The 20,088-nt window shown below is 39.8% G+C and overlaps 1 protein-coding gene across 1 annotated transcript in view; it reads right to left on the bottom strand.

Moving 5' to 3' along the window:
• Positions 1-20,088, bottom strand: part of SPTBN5 (spectrin beta, non-erythrocytic 5) — a 126,137-nt gene that overhangs the window by 1,405 nt on the left and 104,644 nt on the right. The window contains exons 67-73 of the mRNA XM_058162147.1: positions 19,102-19,623; positions 17,016-17,093; positions 3,772-3,858; positions 3,031-3,122; positions 2,342-2,427; positions 1,990-2,113; positions 1,228-1,340 (exon numbers count right to left, since the gene is read on the bottom strand). Of these exons, the coding sequence (XP_058018130.1) occupies positions 1,228-1,340; positions 1,990-2,113; positions 2,342-2,427; positions 3,031-3,122; positions 3,772-3,858; positions 17,016-17,093; positions 19,102-19,623 (1,102 nt within the window). The remainder of the gene's footprint in view (positions 1-1,227; positions 1,341-1,989; positions 2,114-2,341; positions 2,428-3,030; positions 3,123-3,771; positions 3,859-17,015; positions 17,094-19,101; positions 19,624-20,088) is intronic.

Below are 20,088 nucleotides of genomic sequence, written 5' to 3'. Positions count from 1 at the left end.
GCATTACAAAATCCTTACAGAACCATATGAGCAGTAAAGGTACATACAGAACCTATAGGTATTTTAGGGTTGTATAGATGTTGGGGTCCCTTATCATAAGCACTTTATCTAGCTCAGAATTGTCAACTTATAGTCCTGCTGTTTTTTAGTTTATTTATTTATTACATTTTTATGCTACCCTCCTCCCCTATAACGTAACTCTGGGCAGCATAAAAACAAGTTAGCAGAAATGTTTCTGAATTTGTATTGTTCACTTAAAGTTACAAACCAAGAATAAAGTATTTGAATTCGATAATGCTGTTGCCATGAAAGAAAGGTAAGTGAGGCCTAAAGAACCATTCTATTCTTCTATCATCGTTTTGCTCTTATTTGAAAATGCAAAATTAGGACAATCATCAAACATTCAGTCAGCCATACAGCTGGTCTGACTTGCATTCACATGATTGAACACTAGCTATGATGGCCTTTTCAGCTGGCCCCATCCAGCTGTAGTATGTCATGTGCTAATCACATTCCCCTTTTAAAATAGGTTTAATAACAATAGCAAAAGCATTTAGACTTATATACCACTTTACAGCCCGCTCTAAGTGGTTTATACAGTTAGCCTATTTCCCTCAACAATTTGGGCCCTCATTTTACCAACCTTGGAAGATTGGAAGGTTGAGTCAACCTTCAGCCTGGTGAGATTCGTTCTGCCAAATTGCAGGCAGCCAGCAGTCAGCAGAAGTAGCCTGCAGTATTGCACTCTAACCACTGCACCACCAATGCTCATTGATTAATTAATTGATAAAATTTGACTATTTTTTTACTATCACATGTACTGCATAGCTAAATTCCATAATAGATTAACATCTATAACTCCTCATTTTCATTAAATATTTTATAATAGGGGAAATGAGAATTAAAAATAAGAAGCCAAATCTTTTAACCTTTTAAGCAATCCATAAATGACCTGTTCTGATCTCAAACTCAAAACTATGCATGCATCACAGAGAAAATTATGACCTTCCATTCTAAATTGGTATAATGCCCTCTATGTTATAATAATTAGTGACAAAATAAAACTGAATTGTCATCAAATGAGTGTAGTTTTTTTAAAAAAAACTAAATATAGCATGACATTTCTGTTTTATGAAACTTTGAGCAACTTCTATATGGCATTCTGTATTATTTTATTAAATATATTTTAGGAAAAGGAAAAAAAACAAAACAGTGCTGTGCTATTACCAGGATCTTCTGAATTCGGAGCAGGGGTTTTGTAATTTTGCATCAATGTTTCTGATTTAACAGAACTTCCAGCAAGCCTTTTTTCTCGATTAGCTTTGAAAGAAGGAGTTTTCCTGTTACCAAGCAAGATTAAAAGAATGAATTCATTAAATAAAATTGATTTATATGGCCACCCATCTCACAAATGCAATTAGTTTTTCTTTACTGAATCTATAGATAAGGGTTTAAATTTAAAATACATAAATACAGTATTACTGATTTTATCTTAAATTGTAAGTATTTTCACGGTAGCTAATATCAAAAAATAAAAATGTGCTCAACCATTTAGCAAAACCATAAGGAAATAAAAATATAGCAGCTTTTCCTCTTTTCTTGTTTCTTCCTTTCTTAAACTGAAACCTCTACTTTGTCTATTCAACAAAGCAGAACTAGATGGAATAATTTCTATTCTTTTAGTACTGTAAACACAAATACTGTCCTCAAAGTTCAAGGCTCTCTATGATGCTTGATATTATTATTATTATTATTTATTAAATTTTTATACCGCCCTTCTCCCGAAGGACTCAGGGCGGTGTACAGCCAAAGATAAAACACAATACATATACAATTAAAACCAACATATTCTAATGTTGTTGATATTCTAATGTTGTTGAGCGCATTGAAAAAAACTAGCAATAATTTATCTGGATTTTTTTTTTTTGAAAGATACAAACTTAATATATTGAATCAAAAATAATCAGGTGAACAGAAACCCATGCCTACCTCAGGAGGAAACCTTTGCTAGTCTGTTTATGAGTAGAAGTTCCACCTGCAGAAATCCAAGGTTTTATCGGAAGTCTCACCACATTTGCATCAATTAAAACTTCTTTCTGATTGCTGTTATGATCTTCAGGAATCCATATAAGAAATCAAAGGAATAAAAGACAAAAATACGGTTATGAAGAATCTGAAAATTTAGCATTAATGTCCCTCTTTTGTCCAATATTCTGTTTCCTTTTTTTGTGGACATGAGGGTGACAACTGTAACCCCGTTGTTCGCCAGGGTTGGATTCTTTCGTAAGGGTCCCCTGGGCAAGCTGAGATACTCCTGATTCCTTAGACCTCATCAATTTACCTAAGTTACTCCATAATGCATGTATCCAATCCTCCATTAACTTCTGAGATGCTGCTGCAAGGTAGTATTCTGCTCCATCACTTGTTCTGTAAATCATGCATTGAAGATGGAATTAATTAATTTATTCAATATATTAATTGATATATCTTCACAAGAAAATATATACAGAAACAAACCCACCAAAAGCCTCATTCTTTTTTTACAAGAAATGTTATTAACATTAGCAGACCAGAAAAAAATACCAGTGGTAGTTTTTGTATTTCAGCAAAGTTCAAGAAATCTTCTCATGCTCTGATTTCAGATAAATTCTGTCCTGTAATTCCTAAATAAAATTGATAACTTAGTTCAAACCCAAGACTCTCTCAATTTTGTTAAATGCAATAATGGTTTAATGAATTCTAGTCTAGTGAACAGAGCTGATAGAGGAATTTATGTTTCAGGATGATTAATGATAGTAGCTCAATCTTTGAAAACCGAGGAAAGTACTTTTGCCCTTGAATGACAAAGTTTCTTACTCCTCCGATCTCGACAAGTGTGACATCGTTCACATTCTGTGGGTACTTTTATTTGCACTTTGATTCTTATGGTGCAAATGGCAGCATCCAATTCTACAAAATCATTCTAAGCTAAGCAGTATTTAGCTTACCCAAATGAAAGCACTGCATTTTATTTTAATTAACAGTGATTACCTTAAGCTGAAAGCGTATTTTTTCCTGGGGTAGTTTGTTAGCCTCTCACACCTGGCTCCAGCTGTGCACAGTGATAAGTCTGGAGGTATTTTCTAAAAAAAAGGAGGCAGACAAGACAAAAGCAGAGACTTTCTACCCCATCCTTTTGATTCCATATCCTTCAGAGCAGGGTTCTCCAACCTTGGTCCCTTTAAGACTTGTGGACTTCAACTCCCAGAGTCCCTCAGCCACCAAAGCTTAAAGTCTTAAAGGGACCAAGGTTGGAGACCCTTGCTTTAGAACGGTAAAATTCCATCGATGCTTCTCAAATAAAAATGTAGTGGGAAATAGGCATTTTTGAGGCAAGGCCTGCCTATTTTAATCTATCCACATTTGTGATGCACATTGCCAAGAGAATGTTCATTCATTGTTACTAGGTGAAGTGAGTTTTAGCAATTTTGCTAATACTTCAAAGGAAATAACAGTGCCTCCTGAAATATGACATGCAAACTTTGTAGCCTAAATATTTTTCTCAAAATGTAACTTTCAAAAACATTATTCTAGAAAATATGACAATATCATAATTTTCTGCATCGTTCCATAAACATTGCCAAGGTAACAATCAACCAATCAATCAATCTATAGATATACTTCAAATTTGATCCAGAAATCAAGCATTTTGCTGATGATACAGGTCAGCAGTTTTGATTTTTGTTAGGAATTTCAGTAGATGGTGATCTAAATGATTATAAAATAAAGTACCTGAATTACTTCCTTCTCATCATTATAGAAGTCAAGTTTATGTCTTCGAAGTTGAACATAAAAAGTGTTCCAAGCCCTTGTCTTTAGCTGAAATAATATAAAATAAAACCAACTGTTTCCATACTGTTGGAAATATCTTGTCAGTATTTAAAATTATTCATCCATTAGTCTCCAACCTTGGTCCCTTCCACTCTGAAATAACTGACATTAATCTAATATAGGGTGGAGTAATTCTTTCTGTCAATCTTCTGCTGTAATTAGAGCTAGCCTCTTTCTCCTTCTGTGTATATGGCTCCACATATACACAATCTTTTAGACTATTCTTGGTGAGGGGCAAAGCTTTTACAATGACCCTGCTCCATCATGCTGCTTTATTACTATTGACAAAATTCTTGAGCCATACTTTTTTTTGTATATCCTCAGCTCAGCACTGACTCCTGATAGTTATCTGGATAAGTCCTGCAGTTTTTCCTGGCAAGGTTTTTCTTAAGTGGTTTGCCATTGCCTTCTTCCTACGGCTGAGAGAGAATGATTCTCAGAATGAGAATGTCAAAGGCATCCATTTGGCTTTGTGTCTAAGGCAAATCCAGAATTCACAGTCTCCCAGTTTCCAGCTATACCTTAACCCCTAAACCAAATTGGCTGTCTTGTTTCCCCGATTCCCTTAATAATAAGGAAGCAGGAATTCAGGAAAAAGTAGGCAGGGCTGTCTGGGACTCCACAGGTGTAAAACTAGCTTTGAGGGGTCCCATATAGACCTTTGACCCAAGGGAGATCCACCTGAGATGTAATAAAGTTTATATAATCAGTAGCTTACAAAATCAGTTAATTTTGTAAGCTAAATGTTAATGATCTTTGTAAGAATTTAGTTTTCCTATATTGACAAATAGTAATATGAGCCAAGGTAATCTGTAAATTTCAATTCTTCCTTTTAGTGATATAATAAATAAATGTGCAAAATAGAAAGACCAATAGCACTTAGACTTATATACCACTCCACACTGCTTTACAGCTCTCTCTAAATGGTTTACAGAGTCAGCATCTTGCCCCCAACAACCTGGGTCCTCATTTTACCGACCTTGGAAGGAGTCAACCTTCAGCCCCGTCAGGATCAAACTCCTGGCAGTGGGTAGAGTTAGCCTGCAATACTGCATTCTAACCACTGTGACACCACACTCAGGTAAGTCAACAAAACTAAGTTAATGAAGTAGCACTTTGGCATTGCAGCTAACTTCATGCATGTATTGTGGTAGGGATACCAAAAGGAGAGGAAACAGGACAGGCTAGAAAAAATATGAAGGGGGAAAAGGGAGAAAGAAAATTTCTGAAAGAGAAATGTATGGCAAGAAAAACATCAATCCTTGAATTATACTAGAATTATCCTTCATTTAGTTTTTTCAGATAAATTCTTATAAAAAAGGAAAATCCAATAAGTTTAATATAATCTCAGGCTATTCGTGTCCCACCTTAATTTTTTTTCTTTTATCATATTTCATTGGCTTTTTAATTAATAATCAAAAGAAAGAGTAAAAAAGGACAAGACATGAAGATAAGAGTGACGGAGGTACTATAGTTACATAGTCAAAGAGAAGAAAAAAAAGAACACATAAAAGTGCTTTCACAAAAAAGGGAAATAAATATAACAAAGGAAAAAATGATATATTTTACTATAATAAACATTTACATATATATATATGTATGTGTGTGTATGTATACACACACACACATATCCATATATATTCAAAAATAAGTATGTGTATATATATATTTGTTTTCTGAGGTTTTCACGGGTGTTTGTATGTAGGTCTTTGGTTGTTCGGGTTTTCTCCCGTGTAAAATTGGAAATGTCTTGGCAACGTTTCGACGAAGTCTCATTCGTCATCTTCAGGCTTCAGCTTCGTGCTTCTGGGAGCAATGTGTGATCGCAGCTGTTTCTTCCTTTTAACTGCTAGTGGGGGTTTGAACTGATTGGATGGGAGCTTGGCTGTGCTTTGATTGGATGGAGGTTTTTTTGTGCTCTGATTGGCTGGGGGTGTGTCCTGTTTGGGTGGGGGCTTGGTTGTGCTCAATTTAGTCTGTGTTGCAGGGGGATTTGAGCTGGTGAGCTGCATAGCTGTTGTTTGGCTTTGTGGTGGTGCTACATCTTCATAGTGGGTGTCAGTCTGCTGCATGTATGGATTGGAGGGGTTTGAAATGGCTAATGTTGCAGCTGCGGTCTGGCTTCTGGTCCTTGGTCGTGCTTCATGATCAGTGTGGGTTTGGGTCTGCTTTCTGGGTGGATGTGCGGTGGTGACATCCTGTGTGGACCTCGTGAGTGTGGGTCTGGTGTCATTCCTCGTGTTAGGGACTCGTTTGTCAATAAGGGGGGGTTTCCAAATGGCTGGTAGGCGGGAGGTATCATCTCGTTTGTTCATGCTGTGTGGGCGTTTTTCTATCTCAATGGCTTCTCTGATTATTCTGTTGTTAAAGTGTTCAGTTTTGGCGATAGTTCTGGTCTTTTTAAAGTCAATATCATGTCCTGTGACTTTAAAGTGTTGGACCAGGAAGAAGTTAGTTCCTCTTTTGACTGAGTTCTTGTGTTCTTCAATGCATGCACTTATTCTTCTGTTGGTTTGTCCGATGTATGTGGTGGGGCAGGCGGTGCATGGGATTTCATATACTCCTTGATTTTCTAACTCAATTTTGTCTTTGGGGTTTCTTAGGATGGTGGATATTTTTCGGTTTGTGCAGAATGCTGTCTTGATGTTGTGTTTGTGGAGGATCTTGCTGATTCTGTCTGTGGTGCCTTTTATATATGGGAGGAGGGCTGTGCCGTTTTCTTGTTCTCTGTCTTGGATTTTAGTGGGGGGTTCTTTTTGGATTAGCTTGGTAATCTTATTTCTTTGGAATCCATTGGATGTTAGTACGTTAGTGAGAGTGTCTAGTTCGGTTTTTAGGTGTTGTTCGTCAGCTAAGCATTTTGTTCTGGAGATGAGTGTCTTGGCTACGGAGTTGATCTGTGCTGGGTGGTGGTGTGAGAGTGCGTGCAGATAGCGGTTTGTGTGTTTTTTCTTCTGGTAGATGGTGTGTCCTAGGGAGCCATTGGGTTTCCTGTAGACTAAGACATCCAGGAAGGGAAGTTGGTTGTTAACTTCTGTTTCCATGGTGAACTGTATTTTGGGGTGTAGGCTATTGAGGTGTGTGAGGAAGTTGTCAAGTTTTTTTTCCCCGTGTGGCCAGATTATGAAGGTGTCGTCTACATATCTGAGCCAGAGTTTGGGTTTGTGATCAGATTTTTCTAGAGCTTGGGTTTCAAAGTGTTCCATGTAGAGATTGGCAATGACAGCTGAGAGGGGTGATCCCATGGGTGCTCCTTCTACTTGTTTGTATTTTTGTCCATTATAGATGAAGTATGTGTTGGATAGGCAGTGGTTGGTCAGATCTAGGATGTGCTTGCAGGGGTTATATTTGTTTTGGATAGCTGTCAAGGCTTCTTTGATTGGCACTTGGGTGAAGAGGGATATGACATCAAAGCTCACGAGTAGGTCGCTGGGCTGTAAGTTTTGTTTCTTTATGATCTCTATGAACTGGAATGAGTTTTTTACGTGTGAGGTGATGGATTCTGCATAGGGCTGTAGTTGTTTGGCGAGAAATTTGGCTAGGTTTTGTAGAGGTGAGCCTATGGAGCTGACTATGGGTCTAAGTGGGGTTCCTTCTTTGTGTATCTTCGGGAGACCATAGAGCTTAGGGCATCTGGATGATTTCTCTCTGGGAATGATTCTTTGTTGGATTTCTTCACTGATGGGGGAGGCTTTTATTTTGGATCTAGTGGTTTTTTCTAGGTAGGTGGTGGGATCTGTGTTTAGGGGCTTGTATGCAGGGTCTTGGAGTAGGTTGGTTAATTTGGTTTGGTAGTCAGATGTGTTCATAACCACCGTGGCGTTGCCCTTGTCTGCTGGTAGGATTATTATGCTGGTGTCTTTTTTCAGGTTAAGTAGTGCTGTCTGTTCCTCTTTGGGTAAGTTGCTTTTGGGTGGCTTGCTGGTGCAGAGGATGTTGGAGATCTCGAGTCTGATTCTGTTAGCGTCATCGGGGTTGATTTTGGTCAGGCTGGTTTCAACTCCACATATAATGGTTTCGGTGGGGATGTATTTGGGAGTGACTGCAAAGTTGAATCCTTTGGAAAGGACATCGGTTTCAGCTTTGGTGAGGATCCTACCTGAGATGTTATGCACTGTTTGTTTCATGTGTGGCTGTGAAGGGGGAGGGGTTTGTTTCTGGCGTTCTTGTAGTCTTTGGAGTTTATTGGTGTGCGTGTCTTTCTTGAGGGTGGTCTGTGTTTCGGCTCTCCAGACGGCAAGTTGTTTGGATTTGTCCCAAAGTGCAGGGTGCATCTTGTTGCTGAGTTTGAGGTGAAGTGTGAGGAGATCTTTGTTGATTTGATCTAGGAGGAATCTTTTTGTGTGAAGTTCATTTCTGATTAAGGCCAATTCTGTTCTTTTTAGGATGCGTTTGGTGGCTGCAGAGTTGGAGTGGAATTTCAATTGGAAGCATTTGGGGATTAAATTTTGATCTCGGCAGTTTCGTAGGAATGCGAAAATGGTCACATAAAATGGAAGCTCTTTGGACTTCTAGTTTTTCATAGGTCCTGGTCAGATGGTGGATTTCCTCCCCGTAGAGGTGCAATATTTGTTTTCTGAGGTTTTCACGGGTGTTTGTATGTAGGTCTTTGGTTGTTCGGGTTTTCTCCCGTGTAAAATTGGAAATGTCTTGGCGTTTGACGAAGTCTCATTCGTCATCTTCAGGCTTCAGCTTCGTGCTTCTGGGAGCAATGTGTGATCGCAGCTGTTTCTTCCTTTTAACTGCTAGTGGGGGTTTGAACTGATTGGGTGGGAGCTTGGCTGTGCTCTGATTGGATGGAGGTTTTTTTGTGCTCTGATTGGCTGGGGGTATGTCCTGTTTGGGTGGGGGCTTGGTTGTGCTCAAGACAGCATTCTGCACAAACCGAAAAATATCCACCATCCTAAGAAACCCCAAAGACAAAATTGAGTTAGAAAATCAAGGAGTATATGAAATCCCATGCATCGCCTGCCCCACCACATACATTGGACAAACCAACAGAAGAATAAGTGCACGCATTGAAGAACACAAGAACTCAGTCAAAAAAGAGGAACCAACTTCTTCCCTGGTCCAACACTTTAAAGTCACAGGACATGATATTGACTTTAAAAAGACCAGAACTATCGCCAAAACTGAACACTTTAACAACAGAATAATCAGAGAAGCTATTGAGATAGAAAAACGCCCACACAGCATGAACAAATGAGATGATACCTCCCACCTACCAGCCATTTGGAAACCCGCCCTTATTGACAAACGAGTCCCTAACACGAGGAATGACACCAGACCCACACTCACGAGGTCCACACAGGATGTCACCACCGCACATCCACCCAGAAAGCAGACCCAAACCCACACTGATCATGAAGCACGACCAAGGACCAGAAGCCAGACTGCAGCTGCAACATTAGCCATTTTAAACCCCTCCAATCCATACATGCAGCAGACTGACACCCACTATGAAGATGTAGCACCACCACAAAGCCAAACAACAGCTATGCAGCTCACCAGCTCAAATTCCCCTGCAACACAGACTAAATTGAGCACAACCAAGCCCCCACCCAAACAGGACACACCCCTAGCCAATCAGAGCACAAAAAAACCTCCATCCAATCAGAGCACAGCCAAGCTCCCACCCAATCAGTTCAAACCCCCACTAGCAGTTAAAAGGAAGAAACAGCTGTGATCACACATTGCTCCCAGAAGCACGAAGCTGAAGCCTGAAGATGACGAATGAGACTTCGTCGAAACGTTGCCAAGACATTTCCAATTTTACACGGGAGAAAACCCGAACAACCAAAGACCTACCTATATATACTCGAGTATAAGCCGACCCGAATATAAGCCGAGGTACCTAATTTTACCACAAAAAACTGGGAAAAACTATTGACTCGAGTATAAGCCTAGGGTGGGAAATGAGGCAGCTACTGGTCAATGTAAAAAATAAAGATAGAGCCAAGTAAAATAACATGAATATTTATTTGAACGAAAAACAATAAAAGTGCAAAAGTGCAAAATGTTTGGCGCTCATTTTTATTATGCAGCGCCCCCTGCTGGACATCTATCAAAAATACAGTATCTTTTAAAAGTACATCGAGACGTAGACTCGAGTATAAGCCGAGGGGGCCGCTTTTCAGCACAAAAAACGTGCTGTAAAACTATATATATATATATATATATATATATATATATATATATATATATATATATATATATATATATATATATATATATATATATATATATATATATATATATATATATTTGTTTTCTGAGGTTTTCACGGGTGTTTGTATAGAGGTCTTTGGTTGTTGGGTTTTCTCCCGTGTAAAATTGGAAGTGTCTTGGCGGCGTTTCAAGTCTCATTCGTCATCTTCAGGCTTCAGCTTCGTGCTTCTGGGAGCAATGTGTGATCGCAGCTGTTTCTTCCTTTAACTGCTAGTGGGGTTTGAACTGATTGGGTGGGAGCTTGGCTGTGCTCTGATTGGATGGGGTTTTCTGTGCTCTGATTGGATGGGGTGTGTCCTGTGTTGGTGGGGGCTTGGTTGTGCTCAGTCTAGTCTGTGCTGCAGGATTTGAGCTGGTGAGCTGCATAGCTGTTGTTTGGCTTTGTGGTCGTGCTACATCTTCATAGTGGGTGTCAGTCTGCTGCATGAATGGATTGGAGGGTTTGAAATGGCTAATGTTGCAGCTGCGGTCTGGCTTCTGGTCCTTGGTGGTGCTTCATGATCAGTGTGGGTTTGGGTCTGCTTTCTGGGTGGATGCGGTGGTGACATCCTGTGTGGACCTTGTGAGTGTGGGTCTGGTGTCATTCCTCGTGTTAGGGACTCGTTTGTCAATAAGGCGGGTTTCCAAATGGCTGGTAGGCGGAGGTGTCATCTCGTTTGTTCATGCTGTGTGGGCGTTTTCTATCTCAATGGCTTCTCTGATTATTCTGTTGTTAAAGTGTTCAGTTTTGGCGATAGTTCTGGTCTTTTAAAGTCAATATCATGTCCTGTGACTTTAAAGTGTTGGACCAGGGAAGAAGTTGGTTCCTCTTTTTTGAATGAGTTCTTGTGTTCTTCAATGCGTGCACTTATTCTTCTGTTGGTTTGTCCAATGTATGTGGTGGGGCAGGCGGTGCATGGGATTTCATATACTCCTTGATTTTCTAACTCAATTTTGTCTTTGGGGTTTCTTAGGATGGTGGATATTTTTCTGTTTGTGCAGAATGCTGTCTTGATGTTGTGTTTGTGGAGGATCTTGCTGATTCTGTCTGTGGTGCCTTTTATATATGGGAGGAGGGCTGTGCCGTTTTCTTGTTCTCTGTCTTGGATTTTAGTGGGGGGTTCTTTTTGGATTATCTTGGTAATCTTATTTCTTTGGAATCCATTGGATGTTAGTACGTTAGTGAGAGTGTCTAGTTCGGGTTTTAGGTGTTGTTCATCAGCTAAGCATTTTGTTCTGGAGATGAGTGTCTTGGCTACGGAGTTGATCTGTGCTGGGTGGTGGTGTGATGGTGCGTGCAGATAGCGGTTTGTGTGTGTTTTCTTCTGGTAGATGGTGTGTCCTAGGGAGCCATTGGGTTTCTGTGGACTAAGACATCCAGGAAGGGAAGTTGGTTATTAACTTCTGTTTCCATGGTGAACTGTATTTTGGGGTGTAGGCTATTGAGGTGTGTGAGGAAGTTGTCAAGTTTTTCTTTCCCGTGTGGCCAGATTATGAAGGTATCGTCTACATATCTGAGCCAGAGTTTGGGTTGTGATCAGATTTTCTAGTGCTTGGGTTTCAAAGTGTTCCATGTAGAGATTGGCAATGACAGGTGAGAGGGTGATCCATGGGTGCTCCTTCTACTTGTTTGTATTTTGTCCATTATAGATGAAGTATGTGTTGGATAGGCAGTGGTTGGTCAGATCTAGGATGTGCTTGGGGGTTATATTTGTTTTGGATAGCTGTCAAGGCTTCTTTGATTGGCACTTGGGTGAAGAGGATATGACATCAAAGCTCACGGTAGGTCGCTGGGCTGTAAGTTTTGTTTCTTTATGATCTCTATGAACTGGAATGAGTTTTTTACGTGTGAGGTGATGGATTCTGCATAGGGCTGTAGTTGTTTGGCGAGAAATTTGGCTAGGTTTTGTAGAGGTGAGCCTATGGAGCTGACTATGGGTCTGAGTGGGGTTCCTTCTTTGTGTATCTTGGGGAGGCCATAGAGCTTAGGGCATCTGGATGATTTCTCTCTGGGAATGATTCTTTGTTGGATTTCTTCGCTGATGGGGGAGGCTTTTATTTTGGATCTAGTGGGTTTTTCTAGGTAGGTGGTGGGGTCTGTGTTTAGGGGCTTGTATGCAGGGTCTTGGAGTAGGTTGGTTAATTTGGTTTGGTAGTCAGATGTGTTCATAACCACCGTGGCGTTGCCCTTGTCTGCTGGTAGGATTATTATGCTGGTATCTTTTTTCAGGTTAAGTAGTGCTGTCTGTTCCTCTTTGGGTAAGTTGCTTTTGGGTGGCTTGCTGGTGCAGAGGATGTTGGAGATCTCGAGTCTGATTTTGTTAGCGTCATCGGGGTTGATTTTGGTCAGGCTGGTTTCAACTCCGCATATAATGTTTTCGTGGGATGTATTTGGGAGTGACTGCAGAGTTGAATCCTTTGGAAAGGACATCGGTTTCAGCTTTGGTGAGGATCCTATCTGAGATGTTATGCACTGTTTGTTTCATGTGTTGCTGTGAGGGTGGAGGGGTTTGTTTCTGGCGTTCTTGTAGTCTTCGGAGTTTGTTGGTGTGCGTGTCTGTCTTGAGGGTGGTCTGTGTTTCGGCTCTCCAGACGGCAAGTTGTTTGGATTTGTCCCAAAGTGCAGGGTGCATCTTGTTGCTGAGTTTGAGGTGAAGTGTGAGGAGATCTTTGTTGATTTGATCTAGGAGGAATCTTTTTGTGTGAAGTTCGTTTCTGATTAAGGCCAATTCAATTAAGGCACGACCACAAAGCCAAACAACAGCTATGCAGCTCACCAGCTCAAATCCCCCTGCAGCACAGACTAGACTGAGCACAACCAAGCCCCCACCAACACAGGACACACCCCCATCCAATCAGAGCACAGAAAAACCCCCATCCAATCAGAGCACAGCCAAGCTCCCACCCAATCAGTTCAAACCCCCACTAGCAGTTAAAAGGAAGAAACAGCTGCGATCACACATTGCTCCCAGAAGCACGAAGCTGAAGCCTGAAGATGACGAATGAGACTTCGTCGAAACGTCGCCAAGACACTTCCAATTTTACACGGGAGAAAACCCGAACAACCAAAGACCTCTATACAAACACCCGTGAAAACCTCAGAAAACAAATATTGCACCTCTACGGGGAGGAAATCCACCATCTGACCAGGACCTATGAAAAACTAGAAGTCCAAAGAGCTTCCATTTTATGTGACCTCACATTCCTACGAAACTGCCGCGATCAAAATTTAATCCCCAAATGCTTCCAATTGAAATTCCACTCCAACTCTGCAGCCACCAAACGCATCCTAAAAAGAACAGAATTGGCCTTAATCAGAAACGAACTTCACACAAAAAGATTCCTCCTAGATCAAATCAACAAAGATCTCCTCACACTTCACCTCAAACTCAGCAACAAGATGCACCCTGCACTTTGGGACAAATCCAAACAACTTGCCGTCTGAGAGCGAAACACAGACCACCCTCAAGACAGACACGCACACCAACAAACTCAAGACTACAAGAACGCCAGAAAACAAACCCTCCACCCTCACAGCAACACATGAAACAAACAGTGCATAACATCTCAGATAGGATCCTCACCAAAGCTGAAACCGATGTCCTTTCCAAAGGATTCAACTTTGCAGTCACTCCCAAATACATCCCACTGAAAACATTATATGCGGAGTAGAAACCAGCCTGACCAAAATCAACCCCGATGACGCTAACAAAATCAGACTCGAGATCTCAACATCCTCTGCACCAGCAAGCCACCCAAAAGCAACTTACCCAAAGAGGAACAGACAGCACTACTTAACCTGAAAAAAGATACCAGCATAATAATCCTACCAGCAGACAAGGGCAACGCCACGGTGGTTATGAACACATCTGACTACCAAACCAAATTAACCAACCTACTCCAAGACCCTGCATACAAGCCCCTAAACACAGACCCCACCACCTACCTAGAAAAACCACTAGATCCAAAATAAAAGCCTCCCCATCAGCGAAGAAATCCAACAAAGAATCATTCCCAGAGAGAAATCATCCAGATGCCCTAAGCTCTATGGCCTCCCAAGATACACAAAGAAGGAACCCCCACTCAGACCCATAGTCAGCTCCATAGGCTCACCTCTACAAAACCTAGCCAAATTTCTGCCAAACAACTACAGCCCTATGCAGAATCCATCACCTCACACGTAAAAACTCATTCCAGTTCATAGAGATCATAAAGAAACAAAACTTACAGCCCAGCGACCTACCGTGAGCTTTGATGTCATATCCTCTTCACCCAAGTGCCAATCAAAGAAGCCTTGACAGCTATCCAAAACAAATATAACCCCCCCAAGCACATCCTAGATCTGACCAACCACTGCCTATGCAACACATACTTCATCTATAATGGACAAAAATACAAACAAGGAGAAGGAGCACCCATGGGATCACCCTCTCACCTGTCATTGCCAATCTCTACATGGAACACTTTGAAACCCAAGCACTAGAAAATCTGATCACAAACCCAAACTCTGGCTCAGATATGAAGACGACACCTTCATAATCTGGCCACACGGGAAAGAAAAACTTGACAACTTCCTCACACACCTCAATAGCCTACACCCCAAAATACAGTTCACCATGGAAACAGAAGTTAATAACCAACTTCCCTTCCTGGATGTCTTAGTCTACAGAAACCCAATGGCTCCTAGGACACACCATCTACCAGAAGAAAACACACACAAACCGCTATCTGCACGCACTCTCACACCACCACCCAGCACAGATCAACTCCGTAGCCAAGACACTCATCTCCAGAACAAAATGCTTAGCTGATGAACAACACCTAAAACCGAACTAGACACTCTCACTAACGTACTAACATCCAATGGATTCCAAAGAAATAAGATTACCAAGATAATCCAAAAGAACCCCCCACTAAAATCCAAGACAGAGAACAAGAAAATGGCACAGCCTTCCTCCCATATATAAAAGGCACCACAGACAGAATCAGCAAGATCCTCCACAAACACAACATCAAGACAGCATTCTGCACAAACAGAAAAATATCCACCCTCCTAAGAAAGCCCAAAGACAAAATTGAGGTAGAAAATCAAGGAGTATATGAAATCCCATGCACCGCCTGCCCCACCACATACATTGGACAAACCAACAGAAGAATAAGTGCACGCATTGAAGAACACAAGAACTCATTCAAAAAAGAGAAACCAACTTCTTCCCTGGTCCAACACTTTAAAGTCACAGGACATGATATTGACTTTAAAAAGACCAGAACTATCGCCAAAACTGAACACTTTAACAACAGAATAATCAGAGAAGCCATTGAGATAGAAAAACGCCCACACAGCATGAACAAACGAGATGACACCTCCCTCCTACCAGCCATTTGGAAACCCGCCCTTATTGACAAACGAGTCCCTAACACGAGGAATGACACCAGACCCACACTCACAAGGTCCACACAGGATGTCACCACCACACATCCACCCAGAAAGCAGACCCAAACCCACACTGATCATGAAGCACGACCAAGGACCAGAAGCCAGACCGCAGCTGCAACATTAGCCATTTCAAACCCCTCCAATCCATTCATGCAGCAGACTGACACCCACTATGAAGATGTAGCACGACCACAAAGCCAAACAACAGCTATGCAGCTCACCAGCTCAAATCCCCCTGCAGCACAGACTAGACTGAGCACAACCAAGCCCCCACCAACACAGGACACACCCCCAGCCAATCAGAGCACAGAAAAACCCCATCCAATCAGAGCACAGCCAAGCTCCCACCCAATCAGTTCAAACCCCACTAGCAGTTAAAAGGAAGAAACAGCTGCGATCACACATTGCTCCCAGAAGCACGGCTGAAGCCTGAAGATGACGAATGAGACTTCGTCGAAACGTCGCCAAGACACTTCCAATTTTACACGGAGAAAACCCGAACAACCAAAGACCTATATATATATATATATATATATATATATATATATATATATATATATATATATATATATATATATATATATATATATATATTTGTTTTCTGAGGTTTTCACGGGTGTTTGTATATAGGTCTTTGGTTGTTGGGTTTTCTCCGTGTAAAATTGGAAGTGTCTTGGCGACGTTTCGACGAAGTCTCATTCGTCATCTTCAGGCTTCAGCTTTCAATTTTACACGGGAGAAAACCCGAACAACCAAAGACCTATATATATATATATATATATATATATATATATATATATATATACATACACACACACACACACACACACACACACACACACACATATATATGTAGGTCTTTGGTTATTCGGGTTTTCTCCCACATAAATTGGAAGTGTCTTGCCAAGACACTTCCAATTTTACGCGGGAGAAAACCCGAATAACCAAAGACCTACATACAAACACCCGCGAAAACCTCAGAAAACACACACACACACACACACACACACACACACACACACACACACAATTTACAATATAATGTATATTATTCAAACATATTCCTGTGGTAATATATAACATATTTCATTATAAGTATAAACATTTACAATTCTATGTATACTTACCTAATGCAATATTATCCAAACACATTATATTATAACATTAAACATTTACAATTCTATATACTCATCTAGTGCAAATATTATTTAAATCTGTGTAGATTTTGAATACATTTATACAACCATTTTTTTAAACCTGCTATATTTTGTATAAATGAACCCCATGTTTCATTATACATGTCTGTACAAAGTCTACGAAATCAGAGACTTATAAGCATAAGCAGGTATCTGCTTATGTGGCAAGTGCAGTTGGATCTTCTACCCATTGAATAAATGGAGCCATACATTTATCTTTACAACATATCACTTGGTTAGCCATATTAACGGCACGGATGTTCCATCTTAACTTTTCACCCATATCATGCAGGTATTTTACTTACATTTACTTCTTTCCTTCTTGAAAGGACCTGGTCTCTTTTTTCTAGAAAACCTGCCATAATGTATCGGTTTGCAGAAATCTGAAATGCATAAGAACCATGCAGGTAATTTAATCTGTTACGATGAAAGCTTGAATACAATAATTCATTCATAAAGTTCTACAATAATATGACAGAAAAAATGCCATGCACACAATCTACAGTTGGGAAATCGAGTGGGAGGAGATGGAACTAAGTAAACATTTTATTTAGGGAATACAAAATCAGTAGATAATTAAGTCTCCAGTCTTGGAAATATTAAACTTTATGTAGTTGAATAATGAAGACTGAATTACTGAAGCAATCTGATATACTAGAGGCCTCTGACTGGGCTACTGCTCTCATTAATGATTTATAAAGTTTTACTGGATCATACAACTAATCTAACCATCCTTCTGCCAAAGGGAGACTAATGGCGATAGGTTATATTTTGCCTTATTGATGGCTGGATGATGTTATAAGATGCCATAAATCAGAAGAAAAAGAAATGGCAGATTTTTTAGCATTAAGAACTGTACGTTTAAAGAGGAAGTGAGCTTTGTGTTATGAAAAGTAGATGACACTTGTTGTCTTTTCTGTCATACACTGTAATGACAAAAAGATCATTTATCGTGATCTTTTGAGTATATGCATGTTTTTGTCTCTCTGGTGCATGTGTGTGCATGTTTACAAATATGCTGTTCAGCATTGGATTTGAATGGAAAAAAACCTTCAGTGATTTGAAAAGTTGCACCTATATGTTATATACATATCTCTGTGCACAATTTTGTACAACTATCCTAACAATGTTGCTTAAGAATGAGGATTTTAGAATGCTTCTGGTGGATCTTTGAGGATTATTGTGTTTTATATGCAATTTAGAAAATGTCTAATTTATTCTTGGGTGAGCAGTTTTCTTTAATATTCAGCAAATATAAAATTACTATGAACAATTTGAGATAACCAGCCATTCTGCAAACAGGACATCTCAGGTTATTAGTTTTCTTTGACCCACTCAGTTTCCCATGACCACTACAAAGTAAAATACAGTAAACAGAATGCATCTGATCTCCTAGCATGGTTGCCTTCTTTTTTGCATGATTTTTTATTCAGACCTGATGTTTTATCATTAAACTGGGAGATGGATAGTAGTGCAAATCAGATATACTGACAACAGGTACACAGACTGCCTTAGGCCAATCATCAGAGCCAATGAAACTACTTATGCAGCATTAATCAGTGAGGCCAAGGAAGTTTTCCATATGTGGCAAAATTTCATGCAGCCACAGAAAAATGGTACCAAGCACAAAAGGGCAAAGAAACAATCTATTTTGTGAGTGAATGGGAACCTATGATTGGTAATAGCCCATGATTCCTGGAAAAGGCAAAGAATAAAAGTAAACTATTTTGTCTAAGATCTGAATCAAATATAAGTAAATACTGGGTTTTGAATATTGAGAAATCAACCATTATCTGTGCAGTCCTAGATGAACCTAAAACTTGCAATTCTAAGAATACCTATTAGGAATTCTAGAACGATGACCTTGTAAAAAGTACAGTAGGTTATTTCAGCTTGAGTGTCTTTCTCTTCTCTTAATATGAAGCAACATTTTTATGGCAATGACTAACATTTTCATTATCCCTTAACGCATTTTTGATGGCTGAAGGCTATATATGATACTTACCAAATTACATAATTGAGGTGTTAAGATCAGAATTTTTGCCTTGAGTCCCCCCCCCTCAATTTCAGGGTGGGTGGGGATAGGTATCAATCTACCTGGTTTTTTGAGAGGTTTTCTGCTAAAAAATTGGCAGGAATTTCTGCTTCATTAATAGATTGCAACTGAGTTTCAGTGCTATAATCCTGGAGGACATTGACCCATAAAAATGGAAGAACTATGAGACTGGAAAATTTTGCTCACAATTGGCAATACTTTTGGCTGTTCTAAAGAAAGATCTCACCTGATTATGAGTTTTGGAATGTTTCTTATGAATCATGATTTTATATAAAAATAAATAATGATGCCATTGTTCAGTCAACAAAAGGATAGCATAAAAGGGAATAACTTACTTGGGGAGCAGTTTCTGATCCTTCTGGTGAAAAATCTGAGCATGGAAAACTTTGGCAATCATCAGTTTTCATTTCACTAGTTTCTAACTCAGAGGTAGAAGTTTCACAACTGTTTATCACATCTGATGGATTAAAATCACTATTGTGCGACTCCAAAAATCCAACGTCAGATTGCTGGATATTCAAGTCTGAAGTCAATGAAGGACATAAAGAATTCTCAGTTTCTGGCATGGAATTTTCTAAGCCAAGCACTCTTGGTTCAGGAGAATCATTTATCAACATCAAGTCTTCTTCAGAATTGATTTGGTGCAAACTCTCTTTAGAGTTTTGGGTAGGAGAGACACTGAAGGGATCTCTTAAGTTGGGAATTGAGGACATAAGTGATACTTGCTGAGTTTTCTTTGGCTCAAGTATTGTGCTTCTTCTATCCGAATGTCGCCTTCTTAATGAGGGGACTTTGATCAATGTGGTTGTTTGCTCATTTTCTTCTATAGTCATTTGTTTCAGTAGCTTCAATTCTCTCTGGGGAAAAAATCATTTGGAATGAGTGGGAGGACACACAAAAGACTGCTCCTGCTTTTTATTAAAAACCTATCATTAATTCTACATGAAATTTGCAAGTTTCTGGCCACTTTATCAAATAATTTTTAGGCTTCTGCATGTAGAATTATTCATTCCTTGAACACATACGCATATGAGTATGGAAGATTTAATCCCTGTATGGGTTTGTTACAAATGTCTCACATAGTTTCTATACCACTTGGAAACCACAATGGAGTATGAATGCTGAATTTTCATGCCTGTCCTCACTCCAATTGTGAAAGAAAACATACAACTGGGTAATAGCTTCACTGATTCAGTATTTAGTCAAGCTGCTGCTACTACTACTACTATTACTACTACTACTACTACTCTACTACAATCACTATTTTGTTTCTATTGCCATTTTTTGGCTGTAATGTACACCAATAATCACTGGCAATTTTC

Source organism: Ahaetulla prasina, chromosome 1 (assembly GCF_028640845.1).
Source record: "Ahaetulla prasina isolate Xishuangbanna chromosome 1, ASM2864084v1, whole genome shotgun sequence".
In the NCBI taxonomy this organism is placed as follows: domain Eukaryota; kingdom Metazoa; phylum Chordata; class Lepidosauria; order Squamata; family Colubridae; genus Ahaetulla; species Ahaetulla prasina.
This window is presented reverse-complemented; position numbering and strand designations above follow the sequence as displayed.